The following is a 21,937-nucleotide window of genomic DNA, read 5'->3' on the forward strand; positions in this document are numbered from 1 at the left end:
GCTGGTTCAGTGAAGACACGAGGCCTGGGCTTTATTCTGCTGGCAGAGGGAGATGAATCCTTGCACCATGCCCAGGAGGGCTGGCAATGGGCAAGAAGCAGGATGTTGAAGTACCAGACACAGAGGAAGTGCTCAAGCATTCTAAAATTGCTCTTGTCTGGAGAAGAGCTCTGGGTCTCTCAAGCGACGACCTTCTGTGTGACCATTCTATGTGGCCTCACAGTCCAAGGAGCAGTTTCAGGAGGCTGAGTCCCCCTTTACTCTTGCCCAGCTCACCCTCTCTCTGCACTGGTGCAGGTGACTGTGTGGGGTTTGAGGTGGTGGTCACAGGGTCCCACCTGTGCCATGCCCTCACAGCTAAGGTTGTGTAGTGTTGGGATGTTGCAGCCAGAGAAAGACTTTTGGTTCAGTTAAAGACACACCCTTTCCCTTCTTGTCCCCTTGCTTCATCCCCCCCATCCCTCCCTCCCTCTCTCACCCTTCCCTTCTCTTTTGTTTGTCTCCTTCCCTTGTTTTCACCCATTCACTGTCAGGAAGGGCCGCGTCTGAAGGGCCAGCTCAGCGCAGCGTGGCAGCGACAGAGACTGGCACCGTCGGCAGCTGCAACAGTGAGTGGATCCCGAACCCTGGGGCAGCTGGAAGCGGGGGACTGGTGCTGCTTGGGCATGAAACGACTCCTGGGGTTGCGTGGATTTGGGAATAGGTCGGGTCTTGTGCGTTTGGCAGCGAAGGGGCTCTTGTCTGTGATGGGAACTGCACACGTTTCTACCGTAGCCACTCTCTGGGGCTTCTCTGAGTGGTGAGGTAACACAGGATGAATGCAGAAGTCCTCAGTGCCACCTTCCTCTGTGGGTGTCCAGGCTGTGTCTGCACTAGTGGACAGTGTTGGCAGCAAGTACAGCATGGTTTGTCTCTGTGCAGATAAACTACCCCGTGCCTCCCAGCAGGGTGGCATTTGCACTACTCCCTGACCTGTGTTGTCCTCTCAAGAGCTGCTTGGACAGTCAAACTGGCATGGGCCAGACCATTTGGGCGGTTGGATTGTCACATGCCAGCCCTGACACCTTTTGTGTGCTGCTCTGGACACACTCTGAGTGTCTGACAGGGTGTCTGCAGCTGTCACTGAGTGGATGTCGCCCAACACTTCCCACTGCTGCTCCCATCCCTTGGCCAGAGGAGAGGCAGTGAGGGGTTGCTGTGAGTCTGAAGCTCTGACAGAGCAGAGGAGTTTGGTTCTGCCAAGGGTGTGGCTGATGGGAGCCACGTGGACTCTGTGAACCCACTGAGGGTTGGTGACACCTCTGTTCACTCTGCCCTCCCTCCCACAGGACAAAGCCAGCATCCCACGGTGCTCACTGCAGGATCCTCAGCTCAGTGTGCCCAGCTGTCACAAGCCTCCTCCAGGAAGATGCAGGGCTGCTGAGGCTGAGCTGCAGGAGCCTGGGAGAGCAGCAAACATCCAACTTGGTTGTCCTGTGGGATTTTTCTGCTGGCACGCAAGGAAATGCTGTCCATCCAGAAAGTTAGGGAGTCTTTTCTTGAGCCCGTTTTGGAAGTGGATGGAGCTAATCCACCCTGAGGCACTGCACAGAGCAGTTATGATCCCTCATAGTTTAAGGCAGGAAAGTGATGGCTTCCACACCCTATTTCCCAACAGCTTCCCCGTGCTAGCAGTCCCAGAGATGGGCATAAATATTTGCAAAGTAGGAATTGCTGGGACAAATCAGCTTGGTCCAGTTATCCCAGCCTCCCTGTGGCACTGAGAGGGAGCTGTTTGCTCCTGGCCAGGCGATGCAGGGTGAGCTGTCCCACACCGTGTGTCAGGTCCACTCCTCCTGCCCTGGGAACGCCCTCAGCAGATGAGTGGATCTTGCAAATCCTTCCCCGCGTCCGTGACAGAGCAAGGCTCCGGCGCTTCCTGACTGTTGCCAGAACCAAATGGGAGTGTGAGTTTAGATATTGCTGATTTTGCAGGGGATATGTCAGCAGATAAGATTTGCCACTGAAAGGTGATTTTGTTACGCTTGTGCCTTTCTGAGCCAAAATTGAATTGTGGGGTGTGGATGGGAATTTAGTTCTAAGCACTGATGTAATTTTGTATCCTTGGCCCTGAAGGTAGTTTTAAAAAAATTGTTTTCCCCTGTGCCCTGACACTATTTTGTTGCCTTTGAATCATGTCCTTATGACAGAACAGATACTGGGGTTGACCTTTGCAATGTGACATAATAATATGTGACTTCTTTATAGCTCTTTTCATTCAAAATGCTTGGCACACTGTGAATCTGATCTTGCAACCACTTGCCACTGGGCCTAGCACTCACTGCTCCAAGAAATCCCTGGGGAAGCCAGAGGAGCACAGAAGTGCTACACCTGGCATTACTTGCAGGATCAGGCCCTGGAGAAACGTAGCACATCTGTGAATAACCACATTTTGGAGAGAGAAAGCCTTACCCTCTCATTTATCATTTTTATCTGCTATCAGAATGCCATGCCCAGCACTAACCTGACAGCCTCCGCTCGGCTACAGTGTCATGGCAGGTGATGCTGGGGCAGTATTCATAGCTATTATCTACCACCCTGTTGTTTTTTATTATTATTTTTTCCCCAGCTCTAAAAGCTTGTTAATTAATAAACTCCTTTATCTTATCCTGCGCCATTTGATTCCACAGAAATCACAACATTTTATCTTTTTAGAAAGTAGGAATTAAAGAATTAAAACTACTCAGGGGAAAAAAAAAGAACATTATCACTTTCCATGGGCATCACTTCTGGAAAATCCTTGCCCTGTACATTCAAAATCCACAAGCTCAGCCCTCAGGGCTTGACAAAGCATGGGAATCTCAGACCGGTAAATGCTTGGACTGAAAACTGCTGTGTGCTCTGCTATGGCTGTTTTGAAAGGGAGAGCAGAGCCAGGTGCAGGGAGAAGAGTCCAGCAGTGAGATCCCAGATTTGGACTGTGCTGCAGGTCCCTTCCCTGCTACTGATGTCCTTTGCCACCATAGGAAATTCCATTGGTTCTCCTGTGCCTCAGTTTGCTGTTGTTAAAGAGCGATCACTGCTCGTGCTCAGCAAGGAGACTCATGTGAAAATAAGATTGCAAGGGAGGGAATCATTACAGTGTTGAGAAAGAGGTAAGTACCTTAGGAATATGTTGAGAGTCTGTGAGCTAAGATGTTTGAGGTATTGGTTCACAGGGAGTGAATTCTGTGAGTCCTCAGTGGCTGGAAAATGAAAAGAGGGAAGCAGGTAGGATCCTTGCACCCACCCCTGCTTGGTTTGCTCGAGATTGGTAGAACCAGGAAAGAGAACTGCTCCACCCTCTTGTTGATGAGAACTGGTTATATCTGGGGGTGGATGCCCACTAACCATCATCAGGTACCTTCACACTTCACCACCATTTGCCATCTGCAGGGCACTGCATCCCCACCACACCCTTAAAAACTCCTTTGAAAAATTACTTCATTAGGAGCAAAGAGATCAGGAAGGGATTCCCTGGATCATCAAATCCAATCCCCTGTTGCATCAATCACATCAGATTTATGCTTTTCATAATCAAGCACCACTGTCAAATGTGCTCCTAAGGGGAAGAAGACAGTCCCAGAATCTCATGGCTTCAAATTGTAGCTGCCCCTGATTTCCAGTCTGTGCTTAGTCATGGCCCATTTGTTAAACAGCAGGCACCTGGCATTGAAGCAAGAAATTTAACACAGTTTTATTAAAATAACCACCCAGAAGTCCTCACCACAAAAAAATGCTGAGGTAGCGAAAGAGAACGTGCAAGGTCAGGTAATGAAAATGGGGGGGGTTGAGCTCACTCCTGCCCCTGCCTTGTAGAACAGACTTCATGTAATCACCTGCCATTAAGCCTGAGCGATCCAGGTGAGCAACAAGGCAGAAGTAGTCACGGAACAAAGGAACCTTTTTGCTATTCTTCACCATCATGTTCATAGTGTAATCCTCTGTCTCTCTTGCCAGGTATAACTAATGCTGAGCTAAACATTTGGCTATTTTTTATTTGTTCCTTTTGCTGACAGGCTTTTCCCTGCCATTTATAGCTTTACTGTACAAGCCATTACCTGCGCAGTATTTTTGAGAAGTCAGTGCGTTCGAAGAATCATGGAATTGTTTAGATTGAAAGGGACATTAGAGACATCTTGTCCCTCTCCCCTGCCGTGGGCAGGGACACCTTCGACTGGACCAGGTTGCTCAAAGCCTCATCCAGCCTGGTCTTGAACACTTCCAAGGGTAGATTCATTGTCCTGTTTTGCAGATTAGGAAAGGAGTTCCAGAACTATTGGCCATACCAACCCATGGTGCTTCAAGGGCACCTTTCCCCCTCCAAAATGCCCCTGCGTGATCCAGTGCAGTCTGACTGACTCCACACCATGCTAGTGCTACCCAGGCAGAGGAAGGTGGCTGGTGCAGCAGTCTGCAGAGTACATTGCATGCCATGAAAATGACGGGGTGCTCTAAACCCATGGTTTGTCCAGTTGGTTCATCTTTATACACAATGAATGGACAGAGGAGAGAAATTGATGAGTACTGGCTCAAGTGTAAGAGCTCTGTGTGACCCATCAGGTGTGATGGCCCAGCCCAGCTGTGACCCGATGGCACATAGAGGTGGTGCTCAGCTCAGGCCATTGCTGCACAGCATGGCCAGAGTGACTAAGGAGGAGGGCTCCTTCGCCAAAACCAGGTTAGGAACTAGGACACTGCAATCCCATGTTTACTTATTTAACTTGGCAGGTATTCAAGTGAAACTGGCACGGAAGGGAGGTATCAGAGGTGATCTTGGTACCCACGTGTGGGATTTTAAGTTTCTATTTCAGTGCTCATGTTTGGAAAAGAAATTCAAGCAGACCCTCTCACTCTCCTTTTTTTTTTTTTTTTTTTTTTTTAAGCACTATTTAAATGTCATAATAATCATTTAGTGCCCACCTAAATGTGCTGAACAAATTAAAATATTTTATTAGTCTATAATCTGAAAATCATTACTGTGCTTACCATAAAAAACTGCAGGTCTTCAGAGGGAATGATGTCAGTGGGCCTGAAATGCATGCAAATTTATTTTGTTGCCATGAAGGTAGCAGGGGTCAGACAGACAGCCCCCAGCCCCAGGGCAGCAGGCTGTTAGCATGGAAGGGAATGAAATGCATCTCACGGTGGGGAGGGAGAAAATGGATCTCTTGGCTGATTTTCCTGGAGTTTTGCAGTGTGAGTGCCTGGGTCTGTGCCTGGCTGGTTGGGATGGTTTCAGAGGAAAGTGTTGGTGCTGTTCCCACCCACCTCCCTTGCAGTGAGGGTGAGGAAGTGCTGCAGGCAGCTCATCCCCATCATGGCTGAGCTGCTCGGAACCTCTGTCCCCATCGTGCTTCCACTGACAGCACAGGTGCCTGCCCCCCTCAGGCATCCACACGCCCCTGGTGCCCCTTCCTCCTGCAGATGATTCTGGATTTGTCTCTCCAAATAATTGCTGACTAACAGGCAGGAGACAGCTGCATCCAGCTCAAAGAAAGCAGCCCATTCCCAGTGTCCCTGGCAGCTGGCTCCCAGAGAGGCCAGGTGACCTGCTCTAGCCAGGTGACACTGGACACTCCCGGAGCAGTGGGAGTGCCTTGTCCTGCACAAAGCCAGTGGGCTTCTGCCGGTTATTCCTCACCGCCTGGGGTGAGTGTCAGATGGTTCAAAGATTAATTACCATTTAACTGGCTGCATTTCCATCTCTGCGGAAGGCTGCAGTGGAAAAGACAGGAGTGCTGGAATCATTTACCCTGGTATTACACAGCAGATTACCCTGTACTTACGAGGTCACCAGTTACTGTGTAATTAGACCTCCAACGCAGGGAAGTCCGCGATAGGCTTCCAAACCTCTCTTCTTCCTGGTGCCAGTGAAGCAGAGGGATGGCAGCAAAGTGCCGGTTGAAGCCTCATTAGGTGCATTTAAAGCTGTTAAATAGTTTAAAATTTAAGCTGGGGGAGGTGCAATGAGAGGGTAGCAAGGCCACCTGTACCTGTCAGAGAAAGGGAGAAAAAAAACCCAGAACAGTTTGTCTAGGAAATGCAGGAAAGCCAAAACAGAAAGGAGGGCTGTGAGGGAGCTCCGTGTACCAGGCAGCTGAAAGGAAAAAGGCTTTTGGTCTTCAAGCGTCACAAGGGACAGCTTTGCCAGTGGTGAAGGACTCTGCTGAGCCAGAGACCCTGTCCATGTTCCCTGACCATCCTGTGGGATGGTGTCCGCAGAGCCATGCAGGATCAGGACAATGCCTCTTGCTCCAGATTTCTCTCCTCCATTTCCCATGTGCACCCAAATCAAATACCTACTCCCAGAGCATTTGGAAGAATGACAAATGCCTTTGACTATCTAGCACAAATTCCAGTGGCAGCTCATTGCACCTCTTGAATAGCTAATAAAGCACCAAGCCCATTCAATCAATATACAGCAAGCAGTGCTGTAAAGTGAGATTGTACCCGCCCCAGGCCACATTGCATTTTGTCTTTATAAAACATGTCCTCTTCAAGCCAAGCACAGTCTCTTTTTGGTGGCAACTCCCTAGAATTTCTGGCTTTCAGTGAACCAGTGAAACAAATGCTATTCTGAAGCCCTCCATGTAAAGAACCCAAGTTAAAGAGCAAAATGTGTGTCTCTACAGCAATCTTTAGTTTAAATGCTCTTTTATTACACAGTCACATGTCCTCAATTCAGCCCCACAAAGAGCATCCATACAGTCAAGAGCTTCTGAAGAGATGAGGCAGAAACAAGGAGAGTGTGAAGCCATTGATTAATGAGGACAGAAGGGGCTGTATGTAAATAATTGGTCTAAAGAGTGACCAGAGTGGGGAGATGTGCTACCTGCAAATATTTACAAAGTTGTGAGCTTGAAGGTTAGAAAGTGTTGAAAGAAGTATATAGAAGTTAGCACAGGGATAATGCAGTGAGGATGAGAGTGGGGAAAATCAGTGTGGCAAGTAGGAAATTTCCATCGTGTAGGCAAGATTCGTTTGTGATTTCCTGAGGGAGGCTGTGCGTTGTTCACTGGGATATATGGATTGGCACCCATCAATATCTTAGCAAATCCTTTAGGGCCTGCTCTCACAAAGGAAAGGGAGAAGAAGGAAATTTAATGGGGTTTTTTTTCAGGTCTACTCTCCCCCTGAAAAACGTTTTCCTAGGCACATGTGTGTCATTGCAGGGGCACGGTGCACACACACCCCTAACGCTCCTGGTCTAGAGTGCCTTAGCCAGGGGAGCAAAAGCAGCCATGGCTTTATGCCCAGCATCTGTAGTCACGTTTATCCTCGGAGTAAATGCTCCAGCAGTGACATAATTGAGGGCTGTCCTGTCTGCTCAGCATATGTCTGCAGGGGTCATTCATCCTTTCTGACACTGCAGAACATTAGCGGTTTTTCAGACTCACTTTCTCCTTCTGTCCTTCCGCTTGTGGCTAACCCTAATGGAGAGATGGTGGCTAGAGACTCTTCTAGGAAAACTGGCCTGTTTGGAGAGCTGACTATCTTGGAGCAGTCCTATATTAGGGCAAAGCCAATCAGATGTGTCCTACCCAATGCTGGGTTTGTGCAATGGCCCCAGAGGGGCAGGTTGGGGTGGAGGCTCTGGCTGGCTGCAGGAAGGGTAGCCGAAGGCAATTGGTGATATCTGTGATGGCCACTTAGTGCTCAAGGGCTGTAAAGGCATCTGGGAACCAGGTTCTTGTGTTTGTGGGTTTGCTTATTTATTTACACTCCTGGCTAAATAAAGTAGAGAGGAAGAATTTTAACACAGTGTTTGAAATGCATGGGACTGCAGCAGCTCTGTCCTACTCAAGGGCATCCGGACAACTTGATAGAGAATGGAGGGAACTTCAATGCACAGAAAGTCTTAGCTGGAAAAACAGAGAAGAGAATGCAAAGCTTGATTCCTTCAAATTTTTAAAATTTATCTTGTTTTCCAGCCAAATCCTGCAGCCCAACCCCAGCCTCACCATCTGCACGTCACCATTTTGGCTATCACTGGTTTTATTTCTTCTCCTTCCTGGTGCCACTGCTGCTCCCCCATGACAGCAAGGCTCAGACAGATGATGTCACTGTCCTCTCCTGTGCTTGTTCCTTTTCGGCTGTTGTCACCATCTGCAGCCTCTCCCCTGCTTGCCACACCAGCTTTGGACAGGGATGCTTGAGGCAGGCACAGAAAGGAGGTGACCATGGCAACTTCCGCTAGTTTAGGTCTCAGGAAGTTTAGCCATGAACATCACTATCCCCAGTATGTCTCTACAGTGTTCTGAGTGATGGAGGGTGAGGGTGCAGGTTGGGGTTTGCCCTGCTGCGAAATGCAGCGTTCCATTCAGCAGTGCCAGAGTTGGCACAGCTTTCCCACTGGCACAGATGAGTTTAATCACATCATTAGTAGGTGTGACACTGCAGCCTCCGATGATGAGCTCTTTATTCTAACACGGCTTTCAGCGTGTTTATCTGAGATGCCATCTGTGCCTGCACTGCCTTCATTAGGAGAGAAAGCCTATGAATCTTCTGATGTTGGTCTATATTTCTGTGATGTTTCCCTGCTGAGAAACCACTGTTCAACTGGAGGGTGAGAGCCCACACCTGAAGGAAAGCAGCAATACCCAAAATGCTTAAACGGGCCAAATAGACTGCTAGGAAGTGCGCTGTTTGGAAGAATCCTCAACCTGTACAAGAAACTGGCTATAAGAAATGATCCAGCTATTTTATTCCTGAAAGATTTTCATCTTGGTAAAGCTGTAAAGCCCCATGTTTTATCTAGAGTGCTGTAAGTTTTCAGGAAAGCAAGGAACAGTTTTTAATTTATAAAATACTTTCAATTTTTGTACCTCCATACCATGCTTGTACATAGAAGTTTCTGGGTTGTTTTTCCAGGTATTAGATACAAAATCATCAAGATTTGTGGGTGCAGATCCGAGTGTCTAGCCTTCCCCCTTAAAAGCTCCACAGTATATGTTGTATATATTATTAACTGTATAATATATATGCTATATATTTTTGTAGCTGTCCCTTGCTCAACAAACTGGCAGCATGGTCTCTCATGGTGCTCTTTTTTGCTCTTGACAAGATTCACAAAACACAAACTGGGCAGGAGCTGCCACATCACGGTCTAGCTACACATAAAAAAAGGGAATGCTTCCATAGAGAGGTGGCATGCCCTGGCTTGTATCAGTTTTCTGTCTGTATGCTGCCAGGCCGATGCTCAGTGAATCTGACATTAACAAGAAATAGATTTACAAACAATCTAGCCTAATGAATTTTGAATATTATCATGATTAATGCTAAGGCAGTTGAACTGATTATCTAGTATCCAGAAGTAATGGAGCCTTATCTACATCTTGTGTAGTCCTCAGTCAGGAAAGGCTTTGGCTGCAGACAAAAATGAGTGTTGGGGTGACCCAGAGGGGAGGCACTGGCAGGACAGAGAGACACTCTGGAAGGGGAGGTGATGAGAAGCCCATCTGAAAGCATTTCAGCATGGAGTGATCACACATGCAGGTTCTTTATTGCTGCTATTTCCTAAGCTACATTTCTCAGGCCATTTTCAGACTTGGCTTTTATACCACCAGGTTAAGATTTATTGGGCAAATATTTTTCCTCCTTCCCAAAGCCAGAAGCTGGGTTAATTTTCATTCTCTGCATCGCCAAAAGAACAGAATCCTGATGGATGTGTTTCTTGCATCATGACGGTTTAATTTAACTTCTATCTGATTAGCCTTCGAGCTATTAAATGCTTTGTGTAGCATTACCAGAAAAATGATAATGCAGATCATTCATGGACAATTTCTGTTGGCACAAGCAGTCTTTGCAGACTCCAGATCCCCTTTAAAGCTGGAACCAGCAGAGAGCTGCATTATCTCACGGGTATTACATGTCTCTCAGCAGTCCTGTCCTAACGAAGTGTTCTGATGGAAGTGTCCTCCAGCCTTGTGGAAACAACTGGTAAATCTGTAAGGTGCCTGACAAACTGTCTGAGGCTGCAGTTTGATTGGATTCAGTGGCATTCCCAGCCTCTGCTGTTACCTGAGCAGTGACCATGAGACAGGTAGCTTTTGACTGGCTGTGACTTGTGCCCATCACACTGTGCTTGTGATGCAGAGGACTTCAGAGGCCACCACCTGCACACAGGGATCCCCAGCTGCCCAGTGCCCACCCACAGCTGCACAGGGAACTCCAGGGTCTCCTGGGAAGCTGACCAGAGGATCCTTCCCCAGCACCTCCACTTTGCCCTCTGAGTTCCTAGTGTGGGGCTGGGTCATTCTGGGCCACGAGCAGCTCTCAGTAGGCAGCTCAGGGAATCAGGTTGGACACTTCTCCTCCACCCAGGAAGGGTCTGGCAACAACCTTTAGGACAAGGGTTTATTTTAGGACCTGCTAGGAGCTGGTGGTGCCCTCGTTGACCTCTTTACTACATGTTTTACAAACTACAGGTCCTCTGCTCCCACAACCCCCCAGATGAATAAGGCATGAGTGGAGTTGCTCAGTTTGTATTCTGGTGTTGGAGAATGTGGCTTCAGGAGCTTTTACTCAGATGAATGTGGAACTGGTCATTCCCCTGCAGGCTGATTGTGTAGCTGTTTCCAAGCAGTGAGTTTCCAAGCTGCTTTGAGTTTTGGGAAGAAAAGGTGAAGAGTGAGTTGTAGTAAGGTACACACCAAGAAGATTATTGGCAAACATAATTAAAAATATATGTGCAATTTCTCCTCTGTTTCCCTTGTCTTAACCATCCTCTGCATTACCTCTGGCATTTTTAGACAGTAGATAATATGGCTGAGAGGACTCTTGGGCACAGGCAGCTCTTAGAGCAGCAGTGATTTATCTCAGACCGTTGTGAGGTAGAAGAATTTACCTCTAGCTACAGCCACCCCTCCATGCCTGCCCTTCCTCATTTGCATAAGTAATTGGCAGCTTGTTAATGGCTCATTAGGAATGCTGAAAACCGTGGGATTAAAACACACTCAGTGGAGCAGAGATGAGGGGTAGGAGGGGGGAAAGGCCGCTGGCCCTGTTTGCAAATTACACCGCTTGATTCAACGTGATTCAGAATTACAGGTCATAAAGCAACTAGATTGTTAAATGAAGTAAGGAAAAACAATGTCAATGGCAGGTTTTATTTTTAGACTCATGTTTAAACAGAGTATGTGCATCTAGGGGGAACAAACAGTCCCCTGCCAAACAGTCCTACTGACAGCAGGAAGCTCTCACCCCTTTCTCGGTTTCACATTAACCCTGCCTGGTCAGTGTTTCCTGCTCCTGAACAAGTCCATCTGGCTCCTTACATCACCTCATGGCAGGGACATTTGGTTCCTTTTCCCATGTTCTCTCTGGATAAATCCAATCTTCTTGCCTGTAGCAGCAGACAGCCAGTATGCCCCCGTCCTTGGGCAGACAGGGACACCCAGCACAGCTCCACGCAAGTAGGAGAAACAGCTCCAGGTTTCTTTGTGTGCTCTGTAAATCCCAAAAACCCCCAGAAAACTGCTGTGAGATGTGTTTGGTTGCTGGCATGAAGGGAGGCAGGCAGCCAGGCTTTTGTTGCAATGAAGATGGTTGGTGTAGCCAGTGAGAATTGTGAGAGGATCACACCTGCTCTTCCCAGAGAGAGGAGCATGGCGAGAACTCAGTCAAGTAAGTTGAAAAGTTTGATGGAGGCTTTTTGTTGTTTACTGACTGTTCAATCTCATGTTCAGCACTGTCTATGACAGCAGTGACTGCAAAGGTACAAGAGGTGAAGGCAAGGACAGGGCTGTGATGGCTTTTGAATCACTTAGAACAGGCTCAGCCCCTGGGCTGGTGCAGCCCTTACTCACGATGCCTTTCCATCAGGAGAACACCTTGGGGAGTTTTGGAGGCCAGGGTAATTCTGGCAATGGTGCAGTCTTAGATACAGCTAGGACCTTTCTTCCTGGATAAGCTGAAAGGAAATTACAGATAAAGCACTTGGGAATCACATCCAGTTATAATTTGCAGTTAAATTCAGCGACCTCTGATCTAAACTACTTGGGTACTTAAGAGCCCACTAAGGCGACAGTTGAAACTACGAAGTGAGGACAGCTAAGGTGCAAGAAAGCTCAGCTCTGTCTGGCATGTCAGAGTTAATCCCTCTGCTTTGTAAAAGGTGCCCAGGAATCTGTCAGGACTCACAGAAGCAAAATACTGGCACATCTGAAAAATCTCTCCCTGTATCTGGATCCAGGCTGAAGGCAAGGAAGGAGTGTCTCCTCCTGGATCCCCAGCCAGGAGCATGTGCTGCTCTTTGCATCACCCTGAGAAGTCATCTCCTTGTGCCCCAACCTGAACTGACAAACATTGACTCACAAGGGTAAAAGCTACAGCAGTTTTGTTTGTTGTTCTCCAAGAGCTCAACTTAGCCAAACAGAGCAGCTTTTCCTCCTTCCTGCTTTCATTACCTTTTTTTATTTTTTTGTCCTTACATCCTCTCAGATGACCCTGAGAGCCACCTGTGGCTCTTATTCATACGAGGCTGTCCAGAGCTGCCGAATTAACAACACATCCTGCCTGCAGCAGGAATCAGCATGTCCTGATGGGGACTTACAGCTGGCTGCTGGGGGAAGGCTCAGGGCTGGATCACCCAGCTCCCAGTGCTGGGTTCTAAAGGACATATGATTTGGTGTGGTCCAGCCTGGGATGGCATCCAGGTCTGCAATGAAAGAAGATCCCAGGTCACCCCTACCCACAGCAGCAGGAACAGAGATGGCTATCAGAGAATGTGTGTCTTACAACTAGGTTGAGTCGATTGAGTGTTGAGTGGAATTTCCTGGAGAGGAATGGTGCCAAGGTCTCCACTACTGCTATGTGATTCTCCACAAACTCAAATGCCTCTGCTTCCTGCACAGAAATGGGAAGTTCAAATAATGCTGCACAATACAAAGACGCCTACAGTGGTTCTTGTGATCTTCCCAAGGCAGGAGCAGGAGCAGAGGCTCCATCAAGTGTGCCAGAAGCAGGAGGAAGGGTGTCAAATGACCTTGGAAAGCAAACGTCAAATGACCAAGGAAAACAAAAGCACACAGTTTTGTTGTTGTTGTTAGGCTTTTTGTTTTGTTTTGTTTTGTTTTGTTTGGGTATGGGTTTCTTTGTTTTGTTTTTTATTTCAACATTGCAAAGGAAACTGCACAAAAAGAAAAATAAGACATGGGCTAAGAGTATGCTGGAGACCAAATCCCACTCTGAGCTGAGGTCCATGGAGGTGCCTTCCAGCTGTGGGTGAAGAAAAGATGGCTCAGTATCTCCCCTTTGAATGCTGCTTTGGGCTACAGACCTGGTGCTGCTATATGAACTGGGAAGGGAAAAAGCAGTGCTTCCCACCAAAAGCTGCCTTTCACATGCTGGTATCTGTATTCCCACCAGTCCCAAATTTGCATGAATTGTCAGCCCTACTCTGGTTTTGATTTCCGGGTTATCTCTGCTGGTGGCCCAAACTGTGGATTTATTTTACAGTCTATGCTGAACACTGCTGCTCCACTACCTGCTGCTGTACTGTCAGGCTCACCGGGGGATAACATGTCATCTTTTCCTCTCCTAATCAGCTGGATGTCATTCAGAAAGCTGGGACAAGGAGAACTTTTCCCCCAGACACCAGCTTTCCTTGGTAGCAGACAAACCTCGAGCCTTATAGTACTACTTGTACATAGCACTTATATAGCTTTACATCCTCAAAGTGCTGTACTAGCATTAAGTAATTATCTCTCTCCCTAATGGCCATTAATGCTGGCCTTTCATGAACCTCCCCCAGCTCCCCGAGGTTCATATCTAATCCAGCAATAAGCTGCTCAGAGGGAGTGGCTGGTTGTTTTACAAGTCCATGGGCTTGGATGTGTAATGAGGCTTCAGAGCAGGGGCCAGGTGCCCTGGAGTATCAGAAACACGGGGCTGGGGATCAGGTCATGCCCTTGGGAGCATCCGCTAGAAAGGGATGGAATCGAGTAGGTGATACTGCGATCTTGAAATGGAGAGGAAGAAAACTTTGGCTGCTCAGAGGATGTGCACTGATTGCTCTATTTATTACCAGGATAGCACTGTGAAGGGAAAGAACAGAGCAGTGGGAATAACGTGTCAGTGTGGGCATGGGGAGTTGATCTAGGGAGAGAAAGTTAGCTAAAAATGTCAAACAAAGCTAGACAGCCATGGCAATGGGATAAAGAGGCCAGTCTGCAGGCCTGTGAAGCATTAAAATAATAAGGCGAAAGGGCAAGCTTGGCAGCATCATAGGATTTAAAGAGAGGAGCAGAAGAGGATTTACTTGTCTTATTTGCTTGCAAGCAGAGCCGTTGTCCAAGCTATGGAGTGTCTCCAGGAGAGATGTTGTAATGCCACCGTTTCAGGACATTTTACCCTTGGGGAAGGTGAGCCTACCCGTTAGCAGGGTTGTCCCATCACTAGCCCCCAAGAGAAATGGAGAAGATGGTGTGGGAAGATGACATGACTGTTTTAGAGAAGTCTCAGAAGCATCAAGCTCTTAACAAACACCGGCCCTGCATGGTCACTTATTTCTGAAACCTTCTAGACCCAGCTCTGAGCAAGCAGAGGCTGAAATAAACTTGCACCTTCTCCCTAAAGGCATGATAATGATTCTTTCCAAAGCCAAGGATATGCCTTGTAAGCTGGCTTTGCAAAAGAAGAAAACAGCGCCTTATTTTTCAGCCTGATTTAATAGCATCATTTTGCTTTTATGCTTCTGGCAATGGCTGGTCCTGTAAAACAAGTATGTAGCTGTGGGAATCACGTGCCAGTCTACAGTGGCAGAACACAGCTCACAATCACTACACTTTATGCAAAGGATTTCTGTCACCCTGGACACACTCTGCTTCCTGTGGCATCACTAGCACAATTCCTCTGTGCTCGGCTCTAAATCATTTTGCTACATCATCAAATAACAGGGTATGGTTGACTGCAGAGCAGGAGGACTTGGTGTTCACTTGCTGCACAACTTCAGAGCAGGGCCTTTCCCTGCCTTCCTTGCATCTGTTTTCTCATCTGTGAAATGGGAATTTTAGTCCTAATCAGTTTGCAAGGGAAATGGTAAGGGATAGTCAAAGGCAATCCCTTAAAGCATAATAGTCAGCCTTATGTGCTAGGTTAGACATTGGAGTGGGTTTATGGCAGAGTTTAATTGATTCCTGTTCTGCTTATGGCTGGTAAATGCAAGGCTAAATCCTTGCTCTCAAAAATGTGGCACCCTGTTGGAGATGCAAAGGATGCCTCTGCGAGGAACACCTTCTCATCTCTGAACATAGCTGGGCCGTGGTTTGGGATCCACAAATTTCTGGGCATTGTTTGTTTGAGTTTTCTTCCCCAAATTAATTTGATTATTAGTTATTACCACATTAATTTGTAGTAAAAGCTGTGTCTCACATGGCTGGGAGGAATGCTTTGGCTGTTCTTGAACTTCAACCTATGAGCTAAGCCAGGGTTGTGCTGTCACATCCTTGGGACAGCTCTTGACTGTGTATGTCATTTTCCTGGCAGATCTTCACCAGGGTGTGTCTAGAGGAGACCGAAGATCTTGACTTTATTTTAGCTTATTAGAACTGAGATGGCAGCACTGGCTTCTCTGCTCTGCTTTCAGGGCCAGATCCTGGAGTGGTGTAAATCAGGACCTTCCCATGTGAGCAGTGCTGCTGTGATACTGTCTGTGTAAGCTGAGGGCCGGGTTCACACATTCTGAACTGCTCTAAGACCTGTTCAAAAGGGACTTAACTGTGCTCAGTACATTGGACTATCTGTAATTGCAAATGATCCTGCAAAATTCAGGATATTGCAAATGCAGAGAGCTTTTCTACAGGTAATCATTTTGAGATTGCTGGAAAACTGAGGAGTTAGTGCTACTTAAAGGAGAATAAAATAAGCATTAGGACAAAAGGGTTTTTGCAACAAGCAAGTTTGATGTATGTCCTGTGCTGCTTGTAACGTTTCCTCAGAGCCCTTTGCAAGAAGGGGAAGCAACTTGTAAAAGATGGGAATGTAGGGAAGAGCTAAATTTGCAGCCAGGGTTTCGAAGGAACAAACAAAGAAGAGCGTATTTCCATTTCCATTATGGCAGAACATTCTTGGGAGTTCAGAGCAGCAAGCTGAGAACACGCCAGCCAAGCTGCCTCTAAACAGGAGGTGTGGAGCTGCAATGAGCTTTTTATCTTCAGGCATCTGCATTCAGGGAAGAAAGATCTTCCTGAGACTTTTAAAAATCCTCTTTTTGGAGGGAGGGTCTGTTTCAGAGTAAGGGAAAGAGGTGGTCTGCAGCCCTTTGAGTACAACACTGCGAACCTGAGTCTAAATTCTGTCAACCCCACAGAGATCTGAGCCCCTCCATGCAGAAAGCCAGCTGAGCATCCTACCCCTTTCACACCCTGTTCCAGCACACCTCCCTCTTGCTTCCAGGCACTGCAGTGTCCCTGTACTGACCCTTCCCCACACTAGTTCTGCTTTAATCAGTCAAAGAAACCCGAGGAAAAACTGGCAGCTCAGAGGAGACCTTTATGTTTGTTGTGCTAACTCAGAAGAAAATATTTCTTTTGCAATCTCATTACTTGGAATAAGCACACACACGCTGGAATCCTGGATAGCAAATACCTTCTCCCCTCATCCTTCGTAGGACAAGGAAGATTTCTGCCTGTTTGATTCAGCTGCAGTGCTACAAAGTTATTAGCACTGCTTTTTTTGGTGCCCCTAATGAGACAAGCAGTCTTCCAAGCAGCTCCACAAAAGCATTTTTCTCATCACTGGTAAGCCTCGGACACTTTACCCTCAGCAGAAATGAGTGTGGAGACTTGTAGCCCTGCTGCTTCCAGCAGGTTGGTCGTAGCAATTAGCTGTTTCCCCACAGATGGAGCTTCTTGTGCAGAAGAACAGAACAGAAAAAAACTTGTCTCGCTCAGAAAAACTTGTCTGGGAATCTCTAGTGAATCCAAAGGTAAATCCATCTGCTTTGGAACTGTTTGCACATATCCTGCAAGCCTCCTCTGTACCTGCTGGATTCACGTGCCTTACAGAAGGGCTGACTCTTACCTGAGGAAGTGCCTTTCCCTGGATTGACATACCGTATTTTATACACCTGTGGGCTCTTCCAGTTCCAAACTCTCCAAAGAGCCTGGTTTTCCCTCCTGCATTAAGTGATGGGCATAACCCTGCCTGTAAGAGCCTGTTCTTTACCTACAGGCCACTTTTGCAGTGTGGTGCTGCAGTCATTTATGTATGGAAAGCACACTCTGAAAAGGTCTGTAGCACATTTTTGTGAGCACAAGACCTTTCATGCAATTAGGTGATGCACAGATGCCTGAGCATGGCTTTTGGAGAACCTTTCTGAAGAGGGACAGCCCTCATGTTGTATCTCTGGTGTGTGCCTAGGAGTACTGATGTACTGAAATGCTTTGCTGGCCACTCTTACTCTGTGTCCAGGTTCACCAGACTGTGGGGCTGGAGTATGTTCTTGGCATTTTGCATTTGATTGCCTTACCAGCCCATTTTGGGTGGAGTGGATGTAATTTATCTTGATACATTTCGCTCCCTATGCACCTCTTTAACCAGGTGGGATTGGTGGGTAAAGCCATGAGTGGTATGAGAGGCAGGAGCCAGCCCAGCTTTTTGGAACAGCTCCTTGTTGCAGGTTTGCAGGGAGGCCCTGAGTTTGTGCACATCCTCTCAGGGCTGACTTGGCGTGGGGTGCTCAGGCACTGGAACGGGCTCCATGGGGAAGTGCATGCAGCTCCAAGCCTGGCAGAGCTCAGGGAGCGTTTGGACAATGCTTTCAGGCACATGGTGTGATTATTGGAGTGTCCTGCATAGGGCCACGAGCTTGACTCCATGATCTAATTCTCTGACCCCTTCCTCAGGACCGTCGCCGCTCAGATTTCCCCGTGCCTTTGTTCCCTAGGTTGGAGGACACACCATGCTGCCTATCCGCTGGATGCCTCCGGAGAGCATCATGTACAGGAAATTCACAACAGAGAGTGATGTCTGGAGCTTCGGGGTGATCCTCTGGGAGATTTTCACATATGGGAAGCAGCCCTGGTTCCAGCTCTCAAATACAGAGGTACAACCGTGATGAGACACCTCGGCTGAAAACTGTATTTTTTGCCGTCTCTCCTTTCCAGGTTGTTAGGAAAGAAATTCATACATGGATGGTCCCCTCCTTGGCACTCCCATGGTAAAGCCATGGGATAATGTCATTATCTCAGTTTAAGAGCTGGGAAAACTGAGGCCTGCAGGAATCAAAGAGCTCTGCCAAAGTCATGTACTGGCTAATCCTCAGCCCCTTGCTGCTAAGTTCCTGACGTATCTGTCATATCTCATAAATTCTCGGGGTGCTGCCAGAACTGGGGATACCCAAATTGCTGCTGGGATATAAGTCGTGCCTTGAATTTCCCCTGGTTTCTCCTTTTGCAGCTAAAGCTCTTACTGCGCTCTCCAGATTGTGAGAAATTGTTTTAAGCCTGATATATTGCATGAGGCACATTTCCTTGGGGTTTTTGCCATTGGGATATCTGTAATATGGTTTGCCCCAGATCACTGAGGGTGGAACCCATGGAGCGTGTTTGCCCTTGTTATTTCTTTGCCTAGCAAAAGTTGCAGCCCACCAGGATAGGGCTGCACTGTAAAAATGTTGAGGGAAGGCTGGCTGGGATTAGCAGGGTGTCACTGCTGAGGTTTGAGGCACATCAGCAGAAATGCATTGGAAGATTTTTGCTTGGAATAGCAGGAGGTATTATAGAAGAGGAAAAAGATGCATTGACATAGCAGTATGTGAGAACCTTGAACATTTTTATCCCACTGTGTATCTAATGGATTTCAGAAATTTCACCTTTTGTAATGAAAAATGTGCATTTTCTGCTTTCTGGATACAGATCCCTTAATTAAGTGAGTTGCAGAGATGGCAAATCCAAGGTGTTGCTTTACAGCTCTAATACTTGGCCATTCGTGTGCTCAATGGGGCCTGACTGTATTTCCCAAAGTAGCACACTCAAACATTTTAGAGGCACAAACAACGGAATCGACAGAGACAGAACTTATTTGTCACGCTATTTAATGAGCTGCTCTTGCATTTCCCTGTGAGGGTAAATACAAACACACACAAATGGGCATGTGGAGATTGAACATGGGCAATAGGCACGCTGGAGTGTGACAGCTCAGCCTTGACCATGTATTCTGCCTCAGTTTCCTTTGCAGGGCAGTAGGGCTGAAAACAGCCGCCCTTAATCTTACGGGTGTATTGGTTTGCTGCCATCCCTGGGATAAAGTATCATCCTTTCCTTACCTGTTGGTATATCCACTTCTTTCTGCCTGCTGACCACAGTATCCTGGTGAGAGGGAGCCACATTAGCTCTCATCAGTCTCATTTTTCACAGTTTGTGGAGGGGTGGGCAGAACCCATGTGGCTGCAGAGGACTGTCACGTTCACCAGCTCCTGGATGGTGTGACATCAGAGCTGTGGCAGCCCAGATGCAGCGCCAGAGCCCTGTGGAGAGGCAGAGCCCATGGAGGGACAGGTCAATGAGGCTGTGCCAAGCTCCTGGCTGCCAGGACTGGGACAAGAGCAAGCACTAGGCTGGCCTAGCATCACTCCTGATGGGTCTTGGCATTGGCAAGGCTGGGATGTCCACTCCTTCCTGTGCCACCTGCATGGCCTCATACTCCCTGAGCATTTTCAGCAGGTTTTTCCGAGGCTGGTAGAAAACCTCCTTGAGCAGAGGAACAAGGCAGGACACCACTCAGTCAGCCCATTAACTTCTCTCTTTGCCTTTCCTTTGCCCTGGAGAGGAAGAGCCCAGCACAGGGCTCCTGTGCATGTCCAGGATGTCTTGACAGGGACTCAAATTCACCTCCTCCCCACAGTGAGCAGCCAGCAGCCCTGTGGCAATGCAGGCTTCTCTTCATGCAGTGTCTTTCTTTCAGCGGGTCCTAATCTCTCCCCTCTGTATTTATATGCAAACAGCACGGTGATAAGTATCCCTTGAGCTGCGTGGTGGGACCATTACTATTCATAAACGATAAACTCCAAACACCTCTTGCTGGGTGGCTTCCCTCAACACACTGCTTGGGACCGGTGTTTATCTGCAGAGCGTGGCAGGCCGCTCGCACGCCGCAATGCTGGGACTCATCAACCCCAGCCAAGGAGGCCAGGCAGTAATAGCAGCTCTCTGGAAACTCATATTTCCCTTTCCTTTTCATTCATTCCTCCAGTAAACAGTACACAAAGAGACCCTCAGGGGAGTCCTTTCCAATAGCATCCCTCCGAGGAGACTTTACTCTTATCCAGGACCTCGTATTTTTCTCATTAGCAGCATTGATCTGACCCAAAACAGAGTGATAACACTGTAATTTTTTTTTTTTTTCTCCTTCACAGATGTGATTTGACATGAAATTTCTTTTTTTTTTTTCTTTTTTTTTAGTTGCTTTTCTATGTCAGAAAGAGGAGAAGTATGTAGGAAAAGATGCTCTGAACTCTTCCTTATAAACCTCTCCTGGGCTTTGCAGTGGAAAGGACTCTTGGTTTTCAGACAAGAAAAATATAATTTCAGCTGTTCAAAATATTACTGTACTTTGGGGATTTTAAGACTTTTTTTCCTTCTTCATTTAGCAGGAAAAACTGACATCATAAATTAAAACCTATTTCATTTGCTTGTGACCTCCTCTTTGGAGAGTGCATTGGGGTAGGTAGGTGTCAAACAGGGGAGCTTTTTGGGATCTGAAAAACTGCAGCTGGAGACAACTTTTCATAGTAAAATTATCATTAGCAATGAACAGGTGAGCATTGAGGTTGTGCGGATCTGAGATTTGGCTTTTCAGTGCTGCCAGTCACTGAATGCTGCCACATCAGCCAAGCAGTATCAGGGACAGGACATCCTCCATAAACTGCCCAGCTGGTGTTCAGTGTTTCTTTTCTTTCTCTCTTTTAGGTCATTGAGTGCATTACCCAAGGCCGAGTTTTGGAAAGGCCCCGAGTCTGCCCCAAGGAGGTTTACGACATCATGTTGGGCTGCTGGCAGAGGGAACCTCAGCAACGGCTCAACATCAAGGAGATCTACAAGATCCTCCACGCCCTGGGCAAGGCCACACCAATCTACCTGGACATCCTTGGCTAGCAGTGGCCACTTGTTGGAAGTCCCTGCTCCTTCCTCTCGTCCTTCCTTCCCTCTCCCTTTCCCAAGCCCTTTGCCCCTCAGCTCCCAAGCAAACATCTTCATATAAACTCAAGTGCCTGCTACACATACAACACTGAAAACAAAAACAAAACAAAAAGCAAACCAACAAAAATCCCACAGAACAACAACCTGTAAGGCAGTTTGGCTTATATATATTTATAGATATCTCTCTATATATAACTTCCACACCAATACAGAAAGAAGCTGCTGTTACAGAAAATTGTGAGACTATATTAAAAAAAAAAAAAAAAAAGAAAGAAACAAAAAAGGGAGAAAAAATACTTAAATATATATATATAATTAAAAAGAAAAAAAAAAGAAAAAAAGAAAAAAAAAGGAAGAAAGAAAGGAGAAGGTATCTTTCCCCCGAGCAATCAAGCAGTGAAATGTAACCCTGCTGTGAGTATGGTTCGGGCTGCTGGGCAGGGCTCTAGACTGGCTATGGCAGCGATGCCACCCTGGGTAGGAGCCCCAGGAAGAAAGCCTTGCCCTGGTTGTATGATATGCACTGAATGTGTGAATCAGTCCTCCCTTTTCGTCCTTGCCTCCCTCCCTCCTTGCCAGCCCGCAGGTGATGGGCACAAAGCCAGGGCAGTGCCCCTGGATGAACTCTCTTTCACCAACCCCTTCCTCTTAGTCCCTCCTCATCCCTTCCTGCCTTCCTGCCTTTTCCCCCCTCCCTCCAACATTTCAGGACAATTTTTCTAATTTGCTGATTCTTAACTGTATAGACTCAAGGCTTTCGAACACACAGTCGAAGG

At 47.3% G+C, this 21,937-nt stretch overlaps 1 protein-coding gene across 4 annotated transcripts in view; it reads left to right on the forward strand.

Moving 5' to 3' along the window:
- NTRK3 (neurotrophic receptor tyrosine kinase 3) overlaps positions 1 to 21,483 on the forward strand; it is a 206,220-nt gene extending 184,737 nt beyond the window's left edge. For 3 of the 4 annotated variants that reach the window (XM_058422339.1, XM_058422340.1, XM_040077026.1), the window contains 2 exons: positions 17,909 to 18,067; positions 20,931 to 21,483. In XM_058422339.1, coding sequence (XP_058278322.1) covers positions 17,909 to 18,067; positions 20,931 to 21,116 — 345 coding nt within the window. In that variant the 3' untranslated portion in view covers positions 21,117 to 21,483. Of the gene's footprint in view, positions 1 to 533; positions 609 to 17,908; positions 18,068 to 20,930 lie in introns of all 4 variants that reach the window. The other variant, XM_058422338.1, reaches the window with a different exon arrangement.
- Positions 21,484 to 21,937: the final 454 nt, after the last annotated feature.

The sequence above is a fragment of the Hirundo rustica genome, chromosome 13, assembly GCF_015227805.2.
Source record: "Hirundo rustica isolate bHirRus1 chromosome 13, bHirRus1.pri.v3, whole genome shotgun sequence".
Lineage (NCBI taxonomy): Eukaryota > Metazoa > Chordata > Aves > Passeriformes > Hirundinidae > Hirundo > Hirundo rustica.